This window comes from Podarcis cretensis (genome assembly GCF_951804945.1).
Source record: "Podarcis cretensis genome assembly, chromosome: 8".
Taxonomy (NCBI): domain Eukaryota; kingdom Metazoa; phylum Chordata; class Lepidosauria; order Squamata; family Lacertidae; genus Podarcis; species Podarcis cretensis.
The window spans coordinates 2012867-2034537 of NC_137177.1; the positions used below are offsets into that span (position 1 = coordinate 2012867).

At 47.2% G+C, this 21671-nt stretch overlaps 2 protein-coding genes across 5 annotated transcripts in view; both read right to left on the reverse strand.

The window, feature by feature from the left end:
• SUPT5H (SPT5 homolog, DSIF elongation factor subunit) overlaps positions 1-21671 on the reverse strand; it is a 118703-nt gene that overhangs the window by 88348 nt on the left and 8684 nt on the right. The gene's annotated exons all lie outside the window — the stretch shown is intronic.
• The window catches only part of LOC307221327 (neuroglobin-like), a 37337-nt gene continuing 18834 nt past the window's right edge, over positions 3169-21671 (reverse strand). For both annotated transcript variants that reach the window (XM_079985775.1, XM_079985776.1), the window contains exons 3-6: positions 9344-9451; positions 6424-6544; positions 5184-5264; positions 3169-3474 (exon numbers count right to left, since the gene is read on the reverse strand). In XM_079985775.1, coding sequence (XP_079841901.1) covers positions 3349-3474; positions 5184-5264; positions 6424-6544; positions 9344-9451 — 436 coding nt within the window. In that variant the 3' untranslated portion in view covers positions 3169-3348. The remainder of the gene's footprint in view (positions 3475-5183; positions 5265-6423; positions 6545-9343; positions 9452-21671) is intronic.

A 21671-nucleotide genomic window follows, 5' to 3' on the forward strand; every position in this document is an offset into this window, starting at 1 on the left:
CCAGACAGCACAGAAATATTCTGGATCCTCCACCCGCCTGGAAACGTGCAGTTCATGCATATCACCCCCCCAATAGACAAAGACCCTAATTTCTTACGCCACACGTAAGTTCTTTCCCATTGCTGAGCCCTCGAAATCCTGGCTGCAGCTAAGACTCATGACGAAAGCTCTTTTGGGTGACAAGCCTTCATGTTAGTCGTTCACATACTGAGTGATGGCAGTTGTGAGGGAGCCTGAACAACTGGATTTAATTATTTTAGAGATTTCTTGGAACTTGGGACCAGAACAATGAAACCCAAGAGCATTCCCATCGAAGTATCTCATTTTTCCAGTCATGTTCAGCTCTCTCTCTCTAATATTCATGAAAATTAATTAGCATTTTAGTGTGAACGTCTAATATATATGTTTTTCTATGCAATTTTCCTAATATTTTTGCAAAGCAATCTCCCTAATATAATTGATGCTTGTATGTATGTTGTTGTTTAACTAATAAATGCATTTTGGGGCCTACTTCATTCTAGCACATGCATTTAAAAAAAAATACAAATCTGCATTACAAAATTAAAAGAAGTGCAAGTTTCGAAGGACGGGCTGTGCTTTGGGTTCATAGGCTGCAAATGCGAATCAATGCAAACCAAATCTTTTTCTTCTTCTTCAAGCCTAATTGGGTTGTCAGAGGCTTTCTAAGGAAACGCGTCTCCCCCATCACCACAACCCTTTTAAAACCGGAGTTGCTGGGGGGGCGCGCGGTTCAACCTGGGGCGTTCTGCATGCATTTGAAACAGGCGTTCCGCCGCTGAAAGGTGCAAAAGTAGATGCTTCCTTTTCCTGGATCTACAGCAGAACTACCGTACTTTCCCGTCTATAAGACCTGAGCACGTTGTAGACGTATGACTGTATTTCATCTGATCCAGCCACTGTAATTATTTAGTTTGCAGATGATGCTACCATAATGGGCCTAACTGCAGGTGGAGATCAAACAGCGTACAGGGGGGAGGTTCAAAAAGTATCTACATGGTGCTTAGAGAATAACTTGTGGGTGGCGCTGTGGGTTAAACCACAGAGCCTAGGACTTGCTGATCAGAAGGTTGGCGGTTCGAATCCCCGCAATGGGGTGAGCTCCCGTTGCTCAGTCCCTGCTCCTGCCAACCTAGCAGTTTGAAAGCACATCAAAGTGCAAGTAGATAAATAGGTACCACTCTGGCGGGAAGGTAAACGGCGTTTCCGTGCACAGCTCTGGTTCACCAGAAGCGGCTTAGTCATGCTGGTCACATGACCTGGAAGCTGTACGCCGGCTCCCTCGGCCAGGAAAGCGAGATGAGCGCTGCAACCCCAGAGTCGGTCACGACTGAACCTAATGGTCAGGGGTCCCTTTACCTTTAAATATTAGTAAGACAAAGGAGATGGTGTTGGACTTCTGGAGGAAGAGAGGGGAACCTGCGCCGTTGTATATCGGGGGGCTGTGTGGAGGGAGTCTCCTCCTTTAAATTTAAAAAAAACAAAGATAGACAGTCTGAATGATTTTCGCCCTGTGGTGTTGACACCCATTATAATGAAATGTTTCGAAAATCTGGTGAGGAACCGCATCATATCTTGTCTGCCAGTGGGACTTGACCCTTACCAGTTTGCGTACAAGGCAAAGAGATCCACAGAGGATGCTGTGGCAATGGCTTTACATGGTGTCCTGACTCATTTGGAGAAGAAAGGGAACTACGCAAGATTGTTATTTGTAGACTTTAGTTCTGCATTTAATACTATTCTTCCGCATAGATTGGTGCCCAGACTATTAGACCTGTGACTTCCACCGTGTTTGTGTAGGTGGATATTTGATTTTCTATCAAACCGTTCCCAACGGGTCAGGTTGGGTTCCCACGTCTCTGCGGATCTCATCATGAATACGGGGTGCGTGTTGAGCCCGCTTTTATATATGCTCTAGATAGCTGGCTGTGCCCCCAAATACCCCAGTAATAAGATCATTAAGTTTGCAGATGATACAATGGTGGTTGGTTTAATTATGGCTGGAGAGGGAGAAGCAGCCTATAGGAAGGAAGTTGAGCAGTTGGGGGAGTGGTGCAGGAAAAACAACTTACTCCTTAACTTAAAGAAAACAAAAGAGATTATTGTGGACTTTAGGAAATGTAAATTGAACATTCAGCCACTTATTATTGAGGGGAAGTGTGTGGAGCAGGTCTCGGTGTTTCGATTTCTGGGAATGGAGTTGAGAGATGACCTAACCTGGGGAGAAAACAGCAAAGACCTGGTGAAGAGAGCACAGCAGAGGTTATATTTTCTGAGAATCCTCCGGAAAAACAATCTCTCAAAGGACCAGTTGATGGCATTTCACCATTGTACTGTTGGGAGTGTATTAACTTATGGTCTGTGTGTGTGGTTTGGGAGCTGCACGGTCAGGGGAAAAACAATGCTGTCCAGGGTTGTAAAGACTGCGGAGAGAATAATTGGGTGCACTCTTCCCACCTTGGATCAAATCTACGCTTCCAGGTGCCATAAGAAAGCTGCAGAAATAGCGCAGGATAGTGCGCACCCCGGAAATGATCTCTTTCAGCTTCTGTCTTCTGGAAGAAGGTCCAGGGTTATAAAGACTAGGACTAGCCGCCTGAGAAACAGTTTCTATCCAAATGCGATTTTGGTTTTAAACGCAGTGGAAGGTAGTCTCTGTGGGAGTATATTGTATTTAAAAATGGGGTATCAGAGTTTTTAGGGTGCTAACCAGGCTGGGATAGCTGGGATAGCAGGCTTGTGGGTTTTTGAATGTCTGATGTAGTTTTTTCAATTTTGTTGTTCTGTATGGGACAATGACAATAAAGTTTATTGTACTGCATCGAAAATAATTTAGCGAAATTGACTTGCGAGGTGGTGTGTTGTTCGATAAGAGATTGAGTGGGGAGGGAGGGAGGCTCATTTAATTTCATTGCACACAGGTTGTACAATGACAATAAAAGTATTGTTGTTGTTATTATTATTATTATTATTATTATTATTATTATTATTATCATCAGGAGCCCTCTGAAACAGCAGGGCAACATGCGCTCAGCTGAGCAGGGCTCCATTCCTGCAACAATCCCTCCCAAACATAAATACGCATTTATAAAGCTCACGAAAAGGAGATTGATGGATGATTGGGTCCTTCTTTTAAGAACCCACAAATCCTTGCCTCAGGTTTCTTTAAAAAAAATATTATTACCAACCCCTGTTTCCAACAGAGATGGAATCACTGCAAAGGACTTTTCCTGCACCTGGGAGTTCCACTTGGAAGAGAGGAGCAAAAAATGGGGGGAGTCCAGGGGGGTTGTCCATCGTCGAGTCACATCAAGAGCATATTTTGTCTTGCTAGTTTTTGTTTGGAGTTGACTCAGCGCAAGCCTTCCTCGAGGAAAGAGACTTGCCGGTTCCCGCAGTCTTCTCCTCCATGTAGAAGCCTCGCCGCATGGTGGCCGCCAAATATTTGAAGAGGCTCTGGGGGGAAAGAGGGAAGAGAGAGGCAAATGTTTACTGGGTGAATCCTGCCCCCCAAAGGGGGGAGGGATGGGGGGCATGGAGGGCTATGGCAGAACCAGGGGGTGAAACGGTAGGACAGACCACATTCCAAAAACACAGACGCAACACCCGACCGACGCTTACCATTTTTACGTCAATCTGAAATTTGCTATGGCCTAGGTCAGGTTGGCAGGCGCTGGGACCGAGCAGCGGGAGCGCAATCCCTGCGGCGGGGTGCGCTCCCGCTGCTCGGTCCCAGCGCCTGCCAACCTAGCAGTTCGAAAGCACCTCCGGGTGCAAGTAGATAAATAGGGACCGCTTACCAGCGGGAAGGTAAACGGCGTTTCCGTGTGCGGCTCTGGCTCGCCAGAGCAGCGATGTCACGCTGGCCACGTGACCCGGAAGTGTCTCCGGACAGCGCTGGCCCCTGGCCTCTTAAGTGAGATGGGCGCACAACCCCAGAGTCTGTCAAGACTGGCCTGTACGGGCAGGGGTACCTTTACCTTTTAAGTCAGATAAGGGGGGCGCGGGTGGCGCTGTGGGTTAAACCAAAGCCTAGGGCTTGCCGATCAGAGTCAGCCCAGAGTCAGCCACAACTAGACCTAATGGTCAGGGGTCCCTTTACCTTTACATCAGATAAACAACAGGTGCTAGATTCAGAAAGAAAACCCACATGGAATGACTAAAAAAAGACACACCATATTCTTGTTTTAAGAGAAAACAAGAATAGGATATTTCTATGGAGCGGAAATCTAATTAAGGGCCTATGAAATCAAACCCGCTCATGCTTGTCCAACGGTTTGTCGGAAGGTACCCAAAAGAGGCGCCTCCCCATTGATTGGAAATAGCACATTGGACTGGCAAGCTCAGTCCCACACAGGTTTAATCGGGGGAAATTGTTTAATCGGGGATAGGAGGACCAGAGGGAGGGGCGGTGGGGGGGGGAAATAACATAGTTCTTGTTAAGTTGTGGGCGAACATATCAGACGACACAGCGATTCTTCCAAAGCAGCTCTTTATTTGTAAGCTGGAACAGAACTGGCTGAGGAGCTCAGTCAGCCTGTTTATATAGAGCTCCAGAACAATGTAACTGTTGCCATTTTCTAAAACTATCCAATCACTGAACGTCACTTTCGATCCTTCATTTGCATAGAAACTATCCAATCACTGAACGTCACTTTCGATCCTTCATTTGCATAGAAACTATCCAATCACTGAACGTCACTTTCGATCCTTCATTTGCATAACTATCTACAGTATCCCCCTGCTGGCCCAGGGTGAGAACTTCAGTACATAACAGTTCTGTCCCATGCTGCTTTCATGCATTAAAAAAAGAAATGCCCAAAACTGTTTCGTCTCATGCTGCTTGTGTGGGGGTGTTTATTTATTTCAGAAATATCCCCCCGCCAGAAAAATGGTTTGTCAATTTTTACCAAAAAAAGAAAACACTGTGGCTGTATGTAGGTTTTATTTTATTTGTTTTTTATCTTATATTTTGGAAATGTACATCCAGGTTTTTCCCCTTTACATTATTTTTGGGGCCCCCCAAGAGAGTGGGGCCCTAAGCTAGAGCTTGTTTAGCTTTTACGTAAACCCGGCCCTGGGCGTGACGGACTGAGTTCTGCTCATTTCGTTGGGTCTGCTCCGAGTGGAACTTAACTGGAGTCAACCCTGCAAGTTTCTCTTACCTGCCAAGCCTTCTCGACCTCCGGAGTCCAGTGTTCTTTTAGAATGGGCTGGACAGCTTGGATGAACTGAGCGCCTACGTACTGGGGGAGAAATCCAGAGAAGGGAGGGTTATTCTGGGAGGTGAAAAGAGAGAGGAAGAAGAGGAAGGGCAGGTTGTATTCTCTGCTCAGCTCCATCTTTTGATTCTGGAAACGAGGAGTAGGGAAGAACCCTCCAGTTCTGGCAAAATCTGGGGGTCCTTAATACTCTTTTTCTTGGATGGTTTGGATACACAGCGCATAGGAATGGGTGAATCTGCCATTTACCTTCCCGCCAGAGTGGTACCTAATTATCTACTTGCACTTTGACGTGCTTTCAAACTGCTAGGTTGGCAGGAGCCGGGACCGAGCAACGGGAGCTCACCCGGTCACGGGGGTTTGAACCGCCAACCTTCCGATCGGCAAGCCCAAGAGGCTCAGTGGTTTAGACCACAGCACCACCCGCGTCCCTAACAATAATTGACAACCCTCAAAAAGTGACAACAAACTAAAAACAGATTGAAACTCACATCAACTTTCTAAATAGCTGGGTAAAAGGTAAAGGGACCCCTGACCATTAGGTCCAGTCGTGGCCAACTCTGGGGTTGCGGCGCTCATCTCGCTTTACTGGCCGAGGGAGCCGGCGTACAGCTTCCAGGTCATGTGGCCAGCATGACTAAGCCGCTTCTGGCGAACCAGAGCAGAGCACGGAAACGCCGTTTACCTTCCCGCCGGAGTGGTACCTATTTATCTACTTGCACTTTGATGTGCTTTCGAACTGCTAGGTTGGCAGAAGCAGGGACCGAGCAACGGGAGCTCACCCCGTCGCGGGGATTCGAACCACTGACCTTCTGAACGGCAAGCCCTAGGCTCTGTGGTTTAACCCACAGCGCCACCCGCGTCCCCTATATAGCTGGGTAGGCATGTCTAAATGAAAATGTTTTTTGCAGCCGCGGGAAAGCATACAGGGAAGGCACCTGCCTGATATCAAAGTGCAGGGAGTTCCGCAGATGCCGCCACACTGAAAGATCGATTTCTTCCAAATGTGGACCAGGTTATTACCTGGCACCTGTAGCAATGCCAGTTCTGACTGAGGTGAAGTATCAGTCAAGGATTTCCTGGCTGCAGCTTCCAGATCTAACAAATTCCTCTCCCGTCTTTCCCGCAAACTACGTTAATCTGCGGGGCCCCAGAGGGGACCGCCTGCCCCTGCCTTTCTCACCTCATAGTACTTGGGGGGTGCTTTGTACCGGAAGTGATTCCTGCCCAGCTCGAAGGCCAAGTGCTCCAGTTTGTCCTCCTGGTTGAGTCTCGCCACGCTCTTCTCGATGAACGACATCACTCTGGCGATGGAAAGAGGGCATGGAAGAGACAGAGAAGGAAGCTTGGCGTCAGAACAGCCACGGGAGGGAGCCCACAACGCGCATTCAGACACATGCTATCTCTGTGGGATGTAACATAAGCAGTCAAGTACCACATTTCCTGTTTGCCCAGAGTGGACATGCAGGGGGATGTTGGTCCAGCCAGGAGGACGTCCTGTCACACCTGGTCTGGAGCATCCTCAGGTAGAATGAAGCAATGATTCTACAACATAATGGGTAGGCAAACTAAGGCCCGGGGGCCGGATGTGGCCCAATCGCCTTCTTGATCCGGCCAGTGGACGGTCTGGGAATCAGCGTGTTTTTACATGAGTAGAATGTGTCCTTTTATTTAAAATGTATCTCTGGGTTATTTGTGGGGCCTGCCTGGTGTTTTTACATGAATAGAATGGGTGCTTTTATTTAAAATGCATCTCTGGGCTATTTGTGGGGCACAGGAATTTGTTAATTCCCCCCCCAAAAAAAATATAGTCCGGCCCCCCACAAGGTCTGAGGGACAGTAGACTGGAAAATGTTTGCTGACTCCTGTTCAACATCAACTTCGTTGGACTGGTCATGTTGTGCGGATGCCTGATGATTGTCTTCCAAAGCAACTACTCTATTCCGAACTTAAAAATGGAAAGCGTAATGCTGGTGGTCAACAAAAGAGGTTTAAAGATGCTCTCAAGGCAATTTTTTTAAAAAATGTAGTATGAGCACCAACAATTGGGAAACACTGGCCTGCGAGCGCTCCAGTTGGAGAACAGCCTTGACCAAAGGTGTCCTGGGCTTTGAAGACACTCGAACTCAGGACGCAAGGGAGAAACGTGCTAGGAGGAAGGCACGCTTGGCAAATCCACACCGTGATCAACTCCCGCCCGGAAACCAATGTCCCCACTGTGGAAGGACGTGTGGATCCAGAATTGGCCTCCACAGTCACTTATGGACTCATTGTTAAAACTGTGTTTATGGAAGACAATCTTACTCGGCTACGAGGAATTGCTGAAGAAGAAGAAGAAGAAGAAGAAGAAGAAGAAGAAGAAGAAGAAGAAGAGATGGGTGGGACCCTGGGAGACCCCATAAAAGGGCTGGTCATGCAGCCATCTTCCCTTCTTCTTCTTCGCTTTATACCATCTTGCTATTATTTTGCTGTCTGCTGGCTCTCGGCCAGCAGCATATGGGCTCAGTCCCCATATGGGGAACTCTCTTCTGTAACTACAAGCTTAAGTCTGCCTTCAGGATCACACTGTGGACTGAAGGTGAGCAAACTTCTTATTACTTTTAAGAAAAGACTGGTGTATCTTTATTCTTTTGAAGGGCAAGCCAGACTGGAGTCAGCTTCCAGCAATATACAGGGGAACGTACTCTACTACCAGCTCACTGGTGTGAGCGAGGAAGGATAAGATTTAATCAATAGATATAACTGCTACATTAGCAACACCAAAGTGACCTCTCTGGGGTGCAACCCTGGGCAGCGTGTCTGGAGGTGCTGGGCTGCCCAGATGAGAAGATCCCCCTCTCGGCCTCGCTGAGGTGGACCAAAGGAAAGCAGGGCAAGACGTTTGGCACCAACTTGGCGGCAGGAGTTGCAGGAGGCATACAAGGCACAATCCAACTGTCTTGGGGACGCCTGATAAAGATGGCCCTTGCCAGGGAACTGCCATCAGCTCAGAGGGGAGGAATAGAAGGGGAGTTGTGTTACAGGGAGCCTCCGAAAATCTTGTTCCTCTTCCAGGGAGGAGGAAAGCCCGACCTCTAGTGGGGAAGAGAGGCAAGGACCAGAGGATGCTGGTGGGAGCCTTGACAGCTCCTGGGCAAGGCGGACAGGAGGGAAACACACCCTTGCCAATGCCCATCCTGCGTAGTAGCCTAAGGCGCAAAGAGGGAAGGAGAAGGTTGGGGGTAACAAAACTCTTATGTTGGGAGAGGTCCAAAAAAAGACCACTCCCGGATTCTGCTAGCAGTTGTGTGCTGACCCCGGGGGGAAGGTTACCGTTGGCGTAGTCAAAGTCCAGTCCTGGGTCACTAGCCTGGAATCAGTCCACAAGGAGCAGGGCGAGGTCCGAAGCAGGAAGCCGGGCGGGGACAGGAGCACTAGAGAGTCAGGTCTGGGTCTGGGCAGGAACAGGTACTCAACAATGACGTTGCTCCCGCAACCTGGGACCGGGCTGACTGGCCTTTATCTTCTCTGAGGCCGGGGCGGCCCCGGCCCCCAGGAGACCCGCCTCTCCTGGCCTTAAGGCGAGCACTCCTCCTGGGAGAAACCAGTTCCCTTCGCCTCTCTGCCCTGAGCCTCTGCAGCTCAGGAGAGGCTGAAGGGTTACTGGGCACAGGGGGAGACTCACTTGCAGGCACTTAGTCCTCAACCACCTCTGGAGCCAGAGTGGATTCACCTGGTTCCTGCTCCTGAGGATCCGGCACAGGTGCAGGCGCTTCAGAATCAAGGCCCTGCCCCAGTTCAGCTGGCCCTGGAGGTGGGGACTCCTGTGCAGGCTGGGATTCCTCTGGTTCAGCCTCTGAATCGGAATCCCAGGCCATCACAAATTGAGCCAGACATGAGCTTTTGGGCTCTTCACTGTAAATAGTTTGCACACAAAAAACCCCCCCTGTAAAACACAGGTCTGGAGTCCTGCCTGGTTACTCTCGAGCATCCGCAACAGCCATCTGACAGGCGGGGTATAAATAAAAATTTATTATTATTATATTATTATTATCATCTGTCCTGAATCTTCCAACTTTCAGCTTCAGACCCAGAGAAGAGGGGCTGTTTTTGGCGCTACCCACCTGAGGCCGTGGGCTTGCAGTTCCTTGCTCATCTTCAGCTGCTGCAGGTCATCGATGTCCCGGAAGAGGAAGAAAACGTCTTTGCACTCAGGGTGGGTCTCAAAGAGTCTGCAGAGGGAATAAAAGGAGAAGCTTCAGTTCTCTGGGTTATCCAGAGGGAAGGCTTTCCTCACCGTAAGGCTCACCCACCGACGCCACTCTCCGACCACCAGGGCCGGATTTTGATGGACTAGAAGGAAATGGAAGAGTGTTATAAACAAAACTGAGTGAAGCCAAGGATGACGACGGGGATTTGAAATCCTGCAATTCACAATTTCTCCTCTAAAGGGCATAAGATGTTATTGTTAAAACACAGTGGTTTTAAAAAATGCATAAAAGTTAAAATTAACACTGAAAAACTTTTGCAATAACCAAACTTTTTTTATTTTAAGAATAGCGCTGCAACTTTATTTTCCTAAAAATGAATGCTTATTCCATGAAAGGTTTACAAAGTTTGGTTATTGTGAAAGTTTTTCAGTGTTAAAAAATGCACAAAAGTTAAAATTAACACTGAAAAACTTTTGCGATAACCGAACTTTGTAAATCTTTCGTGGAAAGGTTACTTACCCCATTACTTATCCCATTCTTCGGCGATCAGCCTTCTTTATGGTTCAGCTCTCACTTCCATACATCACTACTGGGAAAACCAGAGCTTGAACTATGCGGACCTTTGTTGGCAAGGCGATGTCTCTGCTTTTTAAGATGCTGTCTACCTTTAAATACGGCCAACTCCAATCCACACAGAAATACTTGCTCCCAGGAGAGGGTGGTGTTGGCTAGCTGATTCCGAGCTCTTTGCAGCTGATCTTTGTTCCTGCCACAAAGTCCTGCTTTGGGGAAATTAACAGGAAATGTCTAATGCATCGCAGCTGGAGTCGGTTATGGGGAATATGCAAATAATCAATTTGTTTTAAGAAGACAAGAAGAGTTAAGTGGGATCGCCACAGTTCTTTTTTTAAAACTCAGCATCCTGACAGGAGCCACCCAGATGCGCACTTGGGTAACCTACAAGCAGGAGATGATGTTCTGATGTGTGGAAGCTGCTAGCCGTAGTTTCCCAGTGTGGATGTAACAGGAGAGAGAGGGATGGAGCTCCCCCAATGGTGTTCAGTGTGGGATGTGATCCATGAGAAGCAGTCAAGTACAGCATTCCTTGTTTTCCTAGAGTGGACATGCAAGGGGATGTTTGGTCCAGCCAGACAAAACTGGTTGGTAGTTTTAAATACCTGGGCACTTACATCTCTGAGGACCTCTCATGGACTGCAAATATTAATATGGTTGTGAGGAAGGTGCAGGGGAGGTTGTATTTCCTGAGAATGCTCAGAGGATTGAATCTATCTCAGCACCTACTTCTGTCCTATTATCATAGTACCATTGAGAGTGTCTTAACCTATAGTATATTATCGTGGTATGGGAGCAGCTCTGGAATGGATAAAAAAGCCTTACAGAGAATAATTAAAATTGCCCAGAATGTTATTGGGCTCCAACTACCAACCCTGGATGAGATCTTCACGTCTCGCAGCTTGAAGAAGGCACACAATATCCTGAGAGATCCCACCCATCCTGCTCACAACCTCTTTGAACTGTTGCCTTCGGGCAGAAGATATAGGACAATGAAAACACGAACCACACGCCTTCTGAATAGTTTCTATCCAAGAGCTCTGATTGCACTAAACAATGATCTCAGGGCCAGTTGTAAGAAATAGCAAGCAGTGAGTAGTAAGGAATGAGATAGGTTTTAGGTTATGCTATGCTTCTAATAGGTTGTGTTATATTCTGGATTATGTATGTTTTAATAGATTATGTCTGCATAGGATGAGAGTGTTGTAGATACGTGCAAATGTGTATGTGAATCCGGTCTTGGGTGTTTGATTTTCGTTGTTGTGTATACTGTGTATATACGGACAATGACAATAAATTTATCTAAATCTAACTTCCTGTTCCTCCTGGCTAGAGCATCCATCCTTCTGCATGTGATAGAAGGTGGGCGTGACCTAACCTGTCCAGGTAACATGAGGACAAGTCACACAGCACACCTCTCTCTTTTTAACTTCCTTCTTCGTTTGACCAGCTTCTAGCTAGAACTGGATTATTCCCCCGATGGGGTAGATCCACATGTACATACAGTGGTGCCTCTACTTACGTTCACCTCCGGTTACGTATCCTTTGGGATATGTATGCAACAAACCCGGAACTATTTTTCCAGATTTCACCGTGCATGCATGCACAGAAGTGCTCTACGCATCTCGCACATGCGCAGAAGCAGCACCTCCAGTTGCAAATTCCTCAGGATCCGACTGGAGCTCCAGAACGGATCCTGTTCGCACCTAGAGGTACCACTGTATTTGTAACTAAGTCTGCCTTCAGGGATCCAACTGTGAATTGATGTAAGTAAACTTCTTTTATTGACTTTGAATAAGATGGTGGCGTCTTTATTCTTTTAAGAGGGATTAAAGGCAATTTACCAGGAACGTACAATTCAATCTGAGACAGACTGAATTGTATAATAGTGAGAGGCTCACACGAGCCTGCAACCAGCTATCTGCTGTGCTCGTAAAAAAGGGAATGTAAACTCTGCTAATGACTAAGACTGTGGTGTCTTTAGTCTGTTAAGAGGGATTCAAGGGAACTTGCCAGGAACGTACAGTTCAATAATAGTGAGGGGCTTACACGAGCCTGCAACCAGCTATCTGCTGTGCATGTAAAAGGGGAATGTAAACTCTGCTAAGTAATGAAACTTGCTAGGGCAAGTTAGGATGGATATTAATAAACAATATATACCCTCCTGCCACCCTGAACATTCCCACGCTCAGCTCCTCAACTGCTGAGATTGGGGCAGTATGCTTCTTGCTGCTGCCGGCTATCCCAGAGACATCAGACCTTTACTTTCCACCCTTGTCTGCAAATGCCAGATGAGATTAGGGGACGCATCCTGGGCAAGGGTCACAGTCTGTCTACCACAGCGCCTGGCCTGCAATTCTACATTCTGACTGACAATGGGGTGGCACCACTGAGCCAGCAACCAAACAAGGCCAAGCACTGCAAGCAGCCAAAAACACTGCTTCCCTGCAGGCAGGCAGCAATGGTACTGGTGCAGACAACACTCAGGCCGATGTAGGCAGGTTGGGAGAGCAGACCAGGCAGGGGCCAAGGTGGTGCAAATGAGTCCCTCCCTGCTTACTCCTCTGTAGGTCCGCTTCCCAGGCAAACACAAATTGTATGGGATGGGGAGGTTTTGATATAGGGTTGCCATATTTCAGAAAGTAAAACTGCTGAGCTTTTTTTAAAAAGGGGAAACCACCGAAATTGTTTCGCTTTCTTAAGGAAACCCCCCAAAATGCCAAAAAACCATGATTTTCCGGTTGACTTGCCTAAGATCCATCGTATAGCAACCCTATTTTGTAATATTTTTAGCATGAGAATTAGTACTTTTTACGACTTTGGTGGTCAACAGAATGGTCTGTCCAGCTTGAAAGAAAGTACTCTTATATTTTTGTTTTTGGTATTTCTTGAAGAATAGTAATAGTAATAAATAATAATAATAATAATAATAATAATAATAATAATAATAATAATTTATTATTTATACCCCGCCCATCTGGCTGGGTTTCCCCAGCCACTCTGGGCGGCTTCCAACAAAACACTAAAATACAATAAGCTATTAAACATTAAAAGCTTCCCTAAACAAGGTTGCCTTCAGATGCCTTCTAAATGTCAGGTAGTTGTTTATCTCTTTGACATCTGGTGGGAGGGTGTTCCACAGGCCAGGCGCCACCACTGAGAAGGCCCTCTGCCTGGTTCCCTGTAACTTCACTTCTCGCAGGGAGGGAACTGTCAGAAGGCCCTCGGAGCTGGATCTCAGTGTCCAGGTAGAACGATGGGGGTGGAGACGCTCCTTCGGGTATACTAGGCTGAGGCCGTTTAGGGCTTTAAAGGTCAGCACCAACACTTTGAATTGTGGAGATGCTCCTTCAGGTTTACTGGGCCTTTGAGTCCATTTAGGGCTTTCAAGGTCAGCACCAACACTTTGAGTTACACATTCTTACATATCAGAGATTTACAGCACAGCTCCAGACATGGCTCCTCAGAAGACTGTCCCCTTGATTTCAAAGCATCTCTTCAGCCCTAAGAGGAAGATTATTTCCGGTTTCATGGTACTTCATAAACAAGTTCTCACCCAGTATGGTAAATAGCAAAAAAAAATTCCCCGAGGGATGTATCTGAGCTACTCTGCCTTCCATAATAACGACTGACACACAGGAGAGGTGGAAAGGCATTTAGAACCTAAAGCGAAAGAAGTAGGACCGGGAGGAAAATCTTCTCTTAATGTATTTTGCTGTCTGTCTGCTGGCTCTCAGCCAGCAGCACATGGGCTCAGTCCCCATACGTATAAGTTAAACAAGCTATAGAAGAAGAAGAGTTTGGATTTCATATCCCGCTTTATCACTATCCGAAGGAGTCTCAAAGTAGCTAACATTCTCCTTTCCCTTCCTCCCCCACAACAAGTGGGGCTGAGAGACTTCAGAGAAGTGTGTCTGGCCCAAGGTCACCCAGCAGCTGCATGTGGAGGAGCAGAGACACGAACGCAGTTCACCAGATTACGAGTCCACCACTACACCACACTAGCTTAGCTTCAGTAGCTTAGGGCCTCATCAAACCTCCATCCGGCCTGCCCATAAGGGATGAACTCACACTATGTTCTGTAAGGTAAAGGTAAAGGGACCCTGACCATTAGGTCCAGTCGTGGATGACTCTGGTATTGCGGCACTCATCTCACAATATTTAATGCTGTACTGTTTTTAACACTTGACTGGAAGCCACCCAGAGTGGCTGGGGAAACTCGGCCAGATGGGCGGGGTATAAATAAATAAATTATATTATTATTATTATTATTATTATTATTATTATTATTATTATTATTATTATTATTATCTCGCTTTATAGGCCAAGGGAGCCGGCGTACAGCTTCCGGGTCATGTGGCCAGCATGACTAAGCTGCTTCTGGCGAACCAGAGCAGTGCACGGAAACACCGTTTACCTTCCCGCCGGAGGGGTACCTATTTATCTACTTGCACTTTGACGTGCTTTCGAACTGCTAGGTTGGCAGGAGCAGGGACCGAGCAATGGGAGCTCACCCCGTCATGGGGATTCGAACCGCCGACCTTCTGATCGGCAAGTCCTAGGCTCTGTGGTTTAACCCACAGCGCCACCCGCGTCCCTTATTATGTTCTGTGACTACTAGATAAAGCCTGCCTTCAGGGATCATACTGTGAACTGAATGTGAGTAAACTTCTTGTTGCTTTTAAGGAGAGACTCATGTCTTTATTCTTTTAAGGGGGATAAAAGGGGACACCAGGAATAATCCAATCTGCTTAACTAAAGAGATTTAAAGAAATGGAGGCAGTGAGAGATTTTACTTTCTTGGGCTCCATGATCACTGCAGATGGTGACAGCAGCCACGAAATTAAAAGACGCCTGCTTCTTGGGAGAAAAGCGATGACAAACCTAGACAGCATCTTAAAAAGCAGAGACATCACCTTGCCAACAAAGGTCCGTATAATTAAAGCTATGGTTTTCCCAGTAGTGATGTATGGAAGTGAGAGCTGGACCATAAAGAAGGCTGATCGCCGAAGAACGGATGCTTTTGAATTCTGGTGCTGGAGGAGACTCTTGAGAGTCCCATGGACTGCAAGAAGATCAAACCTCTCCATTCTGAAGGAAATCAGCCCTGAGTGCTCACTGGAAGGACAGATCCTGAAGCTGAGGCTCCAATATTTCAGCCACCTCATGAGAAGAGAAGACTCCCTGGAAAAGACCCTGATGTTGGGAAAGATGGAGGGGGCAAGGAGAAGGAGACGACAGAGGACGAGATGGTGGGACAGTGTTCTCGAAGCTACCAGCATGAGTTTGGCCAAACTGCGGGAGGCAGTGGAAGACAGGAGGGCCTGGCGTGCTCTGGTCCAGGGGGTCACGAAGAGGCGGACACCACTAAATGACTAAGCAACAACAACAACAACAACAAAGAGATTCAGACAAATCTGCAAACTAGCTTCCTGCTGTATCGAGGGGAATCTAGTTTGCTACATGACTCACTAGCGTAAGTGAAGAAAGGGTAATATTTAATCAATATATCCTCTCCTACTAACCTTAACGTTCCCACAAGGACAGAAGCAGATTCACTCCCCTTCAAGGGCTGGACTGGATTAAGGCAGAGGCAACTGTTGATTTGGCCTTTTGCCTCTCACTGACAGGGCAGCGTTTAATATCAAAGGCTGAGGAGGAGGCGATAAAACTTTTGCAAAAGGCAGGCGGTGTTTGATTCTTGCAAAATCCCCCGAAGATTTGCCGTGTCTTTATTAGCCATTATCTGTGAGTTTTTCAACATGCTCAGGTATAAGTTAAACATGGATAAGGGGTTTAAAGCAGAGAAGGCACAGCAAGCAGGATATAAGCTTTGAAAATTGGATTGGAATTTAATAATGTGTCCTAATTAACCGAGGAGAAGGATTAGCTCAGACCTGAGCGAACGGATTAGATTGAATCAGGAGACAATGTTTGCACCAACCCAGGAGGATTTTGATCAGTGGGGGAAATTCAATAAATCACGACCGGCTATTAAAATATCAGTTGTATGCCTAAATTCGTGTTATTTTTGCAGGGTCCCCGTACGGTGGTAAAATGCTTCTCTGTGGCTGCGTACACCTCAGAACTTTAAGGCGCATGATTCCGCCCCCTTCCCCCCCCCCCAAAAAAAAGAAGAGAAGTGATGTTTGTTAAGGGTGCTGGGAATTATAGCTCAGCGGGGCTGGTGCAAGCAACAGTTCCCAGCAACACGAGGCACTTGCAGACTGTCAGTTTTTGCAGGGGTGATGTCAGGAACTGTGCTGAGGAGGGCTGCACTGAGGACGACAGTATTGATTTGGAACAGCGGTTTGCAGAGGGACATAGTTCAGAAGGCAGAAGCTGGGAAATACGGGATGGGGAACAGCTAGGAGGAGAAACAATGGAAGATTCACAGTCTCTGGACAGCATTCCTCCGCTCTTCCCAAGGACAAGAAGAGCTCAGAAAGCAGCAGAACAGAAAGCACACACAGCACAGAGGGAACAAGATCAGATTACAAGACGTAGACATGACGTAGATTAATAGGGACGTAAGGTGGTGAAATCCTTAATTGGGAGCACTGCCATTCCTAGGAGATAGTAGTAGTAGTAGTAGTAGTAGTAGTAGTAATAATAATAATAATAATAATAATAATAATAATAATTTATTTATACCCCGCCCATCTGGCTGGGTTTCCCCAGGCACTCTGGGCGGCTTCCGACCGAATATTAAAAACAATACAGCATCAAACATTAAAAACTTCCCTAAACAGGGCCGCCTTCAGTTGTCTTTTAAAAGTAAAATATTTCTTTGACATCTGCTGGGAGGGCGTTTCACAGGGTGGGCACCACCACCGAGAAGGCCCTCTGCCTGGTTCCCTGTAACCTCACTTCTCACAGGGAGGGAACTGCCAGAAGGCCCTCAGCGCTGGACCTCAGTGTCCGGGCTGAACAATGGGGGTGGAGACGCTCCTTCAGGTATACAGGACCGAGGCTGTTTAGGGCTTTAAAGGTCAGCACCAACACCTTGAATTGTGCTCAGAAATGTCCTGGGAGCCAATGTAGGTCTTTCAGGACCGGTGTTATGTGGTCTCGGCGGCCACTCCCAGTCACCAGTCTGGATTAGTTGTAGTTTCCGGATCACCTTCAAAGGTAGCCCCACGTAGAGCGCACTGCAGTAGTCCAAGAGGGAGATAACCAGAACATGCACCATTCTGGCGAGACAGTCTGTGGGCAGATAGGGTCTCATCCTGCGTACCAGATGGAGCTGGTAGACAGCTGCCCTGGACACAGAATTGACCTGCGCCTCCATGGACAGCTGTGAGTCCAAAATGGCTCCCAGGCTGCGCACCTGGTCCTTCAGGGGCACAGTTACCCCATTCAGGACCAGGGAGTCCTCCACACCCGCCTGCCCCCTGTCCCCCCAGGATTCTGTCTTGTCAGGATTCAACCTCAATCCTGAGATGGTCTCTTTGTTCTCTCACTGCGATTATTAAAGCTTCTATTTGGTAAGAAGGCTCCTTTTCCTTTGTTCTGCTTGCCTGCTGCCACGGGGGGAGAAAGCCAATTCCCTAACACAGCGACATTTGGGGAATACTTTCCCCAAAGGCCAAACTTTACGCAAGAAGGGATGTGACCGGGGATCACACTGGGAAATGAGAACGCAAGAACATAAAGACAAGCCTGCTGCGTCAGGCCAATGGTCCGTCCAGCCCAGCAGCCAACCAGATACCCAAATGGGAAACCAGGAAGCAGGATTCGAACACAAGACCAGCTCTTCCCTCCTGTCGTTTCTAGCAGCTGGGATTCAGAAGCAGTGCTGCCTCCGACCATGGAGTCAAGATCATAGTTTGGGCCCTGAAATCTCGGGCTCTGGGGTGCACCTAACTTGCTCCCCTCACATTTATTTGAGTCTTTGTTTTTATCATGCCTGCTAATTTTCATTTGCCATTCGAATTCATCATTTTCAATTTTTGGAAGCCAGCTTGGAGCTTTGTGGTTTAGAAGAAGGAAGTCCAAGGCTATCCCTGACAAATCAATAAATAAATCAGCTGAAATATTATAATTGCCAGGCAGACAAATGACAACCACACACACATGTCCAAGTTTGTGAAATAATAATGGTGGAAAAGCATTAAATTGTCTTTTGTAATGACCAGCCTTTATACCGTTGTTAAAACTGCCAGTTTAATCGGGTTCAATTTGAGCACGAAAGATGTAAAAATTGTTTTTATACGTAACAACAGCGGCAAGAGTATTGTTAGCCCAGAAATAGATGCAAGAAGAAATTGTGACGAAAGAAGAGTGGCAAACAAAATTAATGGACTATGCAGAATTGGACAAAATGACAGGAAGGATTCGAAACCTGCGGGACCAGAGATTTAGAGAAGATTGGAAGAAATATACAAATTATTTGAAGAGCAACTGTAATCAACAAATTACGCTAGTGGGACTAAGAAGCTGTGTAAGGAGAAATGTATGAAGCATTGCAAATTAGTGACAGAATAGTGATATTAGTTGTGAGCTAAATGTAATTGAAGAAATGGGAAATGAGTATTTAGTGATTAGATTGGAAAATTTTCAGATGAGATTGATGGAAGTCAAAAAAAAATTGTATAAGATGTTAAAATGTGTTTAATTACTGTTGAAAATGATATGCTGAAAAATTTATGTATATATATAAAAAAGAATTTGAGCACAAAATGTGAGTGGGCAGAACCTTTCGGAGAGAGAGAGAGAGAGAGAGGTTCCTTCTGTTCTATTTTGGAATAACCGCTTGCAAATATCCCAAGATTAGAAGGACATCTGTTTCCTGTCTAGTAACATGTGTGGTTTTCATCTTCTCTAAAGCAACATTTGAAAAATCACCGGTGAGAACCGGGCAGCTAACAGTGCGGTCCGAGGTGGGTTTAAAGGCAGTAAAGGTAAAGGGACCCCTGAACATTAGGTCCAGTCATGGCCGATTCTGGGGTTGCGGCACTCATCTCGCTTTAGTAGCCGAGGGAGCTGGCGTCCAGCTTCCAGGTCATGCGGCCGGCAGGACTAAGCCGCTTCTGGCAAAACCAGAGCAGCACACGGAAACGCCATTTACCTTCCCGCCAGAGCGGTACCTATTTATCTACTTGCACTTTGACGTGCTTTCAAACTGCTAGGTTGGCAGGAGCTGGGACTGAGCAACGGGAGCTCACCCCATCGTGGGGATTCGAACCGCCAACCTTCTGATCGGCAAGCCCTAGGCTCTGTGGTTTAACCCACAGCGCCACCCGCATCCCTAACAATAATTGATGACCCTCAAAAAGTGACAATGAACTAAAAACAGACTGAAACTCACATCAAGTTTCTAAATAGCTGGGTAAAAGGTAAAGGTAAAAGGACCCCGACCGTTAGGTCCAGTTGCAGATGACTCTGGGGTTGCGGCGCTCATCTTGCTTTACTGGCCGAGGGAGCTGGCGTACAGCTTCCGGGTCATGTGGCCAGCATGACTAAGCCGCTTCTGGCAAACCAGAGCAGCACACGGAAACGCTGTTTACCTTCCTGCAGGAGTGGTACCTATTTATCTACTTGCACTTTGACATGCTTTCGAACTGCTAGGTTGGCAGGAGCAGGGACTGAGCAACAGGAGCTCACCCCGTTGCGAGGATTCGAACCACCAACCTTTGAACCTTCTGATCGGCAACCCCTAGGCTCTGTGGTTTAACCCACAGCGCCACCCATGTCCCACCGAGACGGGTTTACTCAGCGGCAAATCCCACGGTGTTCCGTGGGACGTACTCCCGAGTAAGCGCGTGGGCTCGCCGCTTCAAATGCCTTCGAGGATCCGCTCACTTCCCGGCCTGTCAATCATTTGCTGCCACACAAATCAGGTTAAACGCTGGGGAGGAGGGCAAGGGGATTTAATGAGTGCTCTTGTGGGGAGAGAGAAATAGAAAAGAGAGGTGCTAATTAGGGAAGGGGGGCGGCTATGGGGCGCCTCTTGCATGTGGGCTGCCTGGGGTGAAGTCTGAGGGGGTGCTATTTACTTAGCCGCACCTGACCCAGTTGCAGCCTGTTAATTAGGGAGAGAGCGCAAAATATGGTCTGAAGCTCAACATCAAAAAAACAAAGATCGTGGCCACTGGTCCCATCACCTCCTGGCAAATAGAAGGGGAATAAATGGAGACAGTGAGAGATTTTACTTTCTTGGGCTCCATGATCACTGGAGATGGTGACAGCAGCCACGAAATTAAAAGACGCCTGCTTCTTGGGAGAAGGGCAATGACAAACCTAGAAAGGATCCTAAAAAGCAGAGACATCACCTTGCCGACAAAGGTCTGTATAGTTAAAGCTATGGTTTTCCCAGTAGTGATGCATGGAAGTGAGAGCTGGGCCATAAAGAAGGCTGATTGCCAAAGAATGGATGCTTTTGAATTATGGTGCTGGAGGAGACTCTGGAGAGTCCCATGGACTGCAAGAAGATCAGACCTCTCCATTCTGAAGGAAATCAGCCCTGAGTGCTCACTGGAAGGACAGATCCTGAAGCTGAGGCTACAAGACTTTGGCCACCTCAGGAGAAGAGAAGACTCCCTGGAAAAGACCCTGATGTTGGGAAAGATGGAGGGCACAAGGAGAAGGGGATGACAGAGGACGAGATGGTGGGATAGTGTTCTCGAAGCTACCAGCATGAGTTTGACCAAACTGCGGGAGGCAGTGGAAGACAGGAGTGCCTGGCGTGCTCTGGTCCAGGGGGTCACGAAGAGGCAGACACGACTAAACGACTAAACAACAACAACAACAGAATTAGGGAGAGGATGCAGGCAGCCAAGAAGCCAAAAGATGGAGAGGTGTTGATGGATTTCAAGGCAGCAGCGTGAGCACCCGAGGGATCCCAGCAGGGGGCGCACACGAGTCACACTTAAGCCGTTTGCAGCCAGGAGAGTTTTTTAAAAATAAGAAATTATCCCTCCCACCCCACCTTTCCTTTCTGTCTCCCCTTCCCAGGGCCGGATTTAGGTTTGATGAGGCCCTAAGGAGCTCTTGAAGGTAATAGGGTCCTTTCTATGTCCAGCTGTCCTTTGCCAACAACAAATGGTCACTGTTTTTTGTGTGTTGAGTATATGCTATATGGTAATTTATGGACCTCATAGGTATCTCAAGCCATTTGCACGTGTTTCTGTGCAACCAGTCCATGCAGAATGTGGGCACCCTATATATAGAAAGGAGCAAAGCAGGGATATTTGAGGGAGCAGGCAAGCAGGCGGGGCCCATGACTTACATCAGAGAAGCCTACACAACACAAAACACGGTTGCTGTAGGTAGGTTTTATTTTATTTGTTTATTTTATATTTGGGAAATGTACACCCAGTGGTGCTTTTTTTCCTTTAAATTTTTTTGGGGACCCCCAAGATAGTGGAGCCCTGAGCTATATGTAAATCCTAGAATCCTAGAGTTGGAAGAGACCACCAGGGCCATTGAGTCCAACCCCCTGCCAAGCAGGAAACACCATCAGAGCACTCCTGACATATGGTTGTCAAGCCTCTGCTTAAAGACCTCCAAAGAAGGAGACTCCACCACACTCCTTGGCAGCAAATTCCACTGTCAAACAGCTCTTACTGTCAGGAAGTTCTTCCTAATGTTTAGGTGGAATCTTCTTTCTTGTAGTTTGGATCCATTGCTCCGTGTCCGCTTCTCTGGAGCAGCAGAAAACAACCTT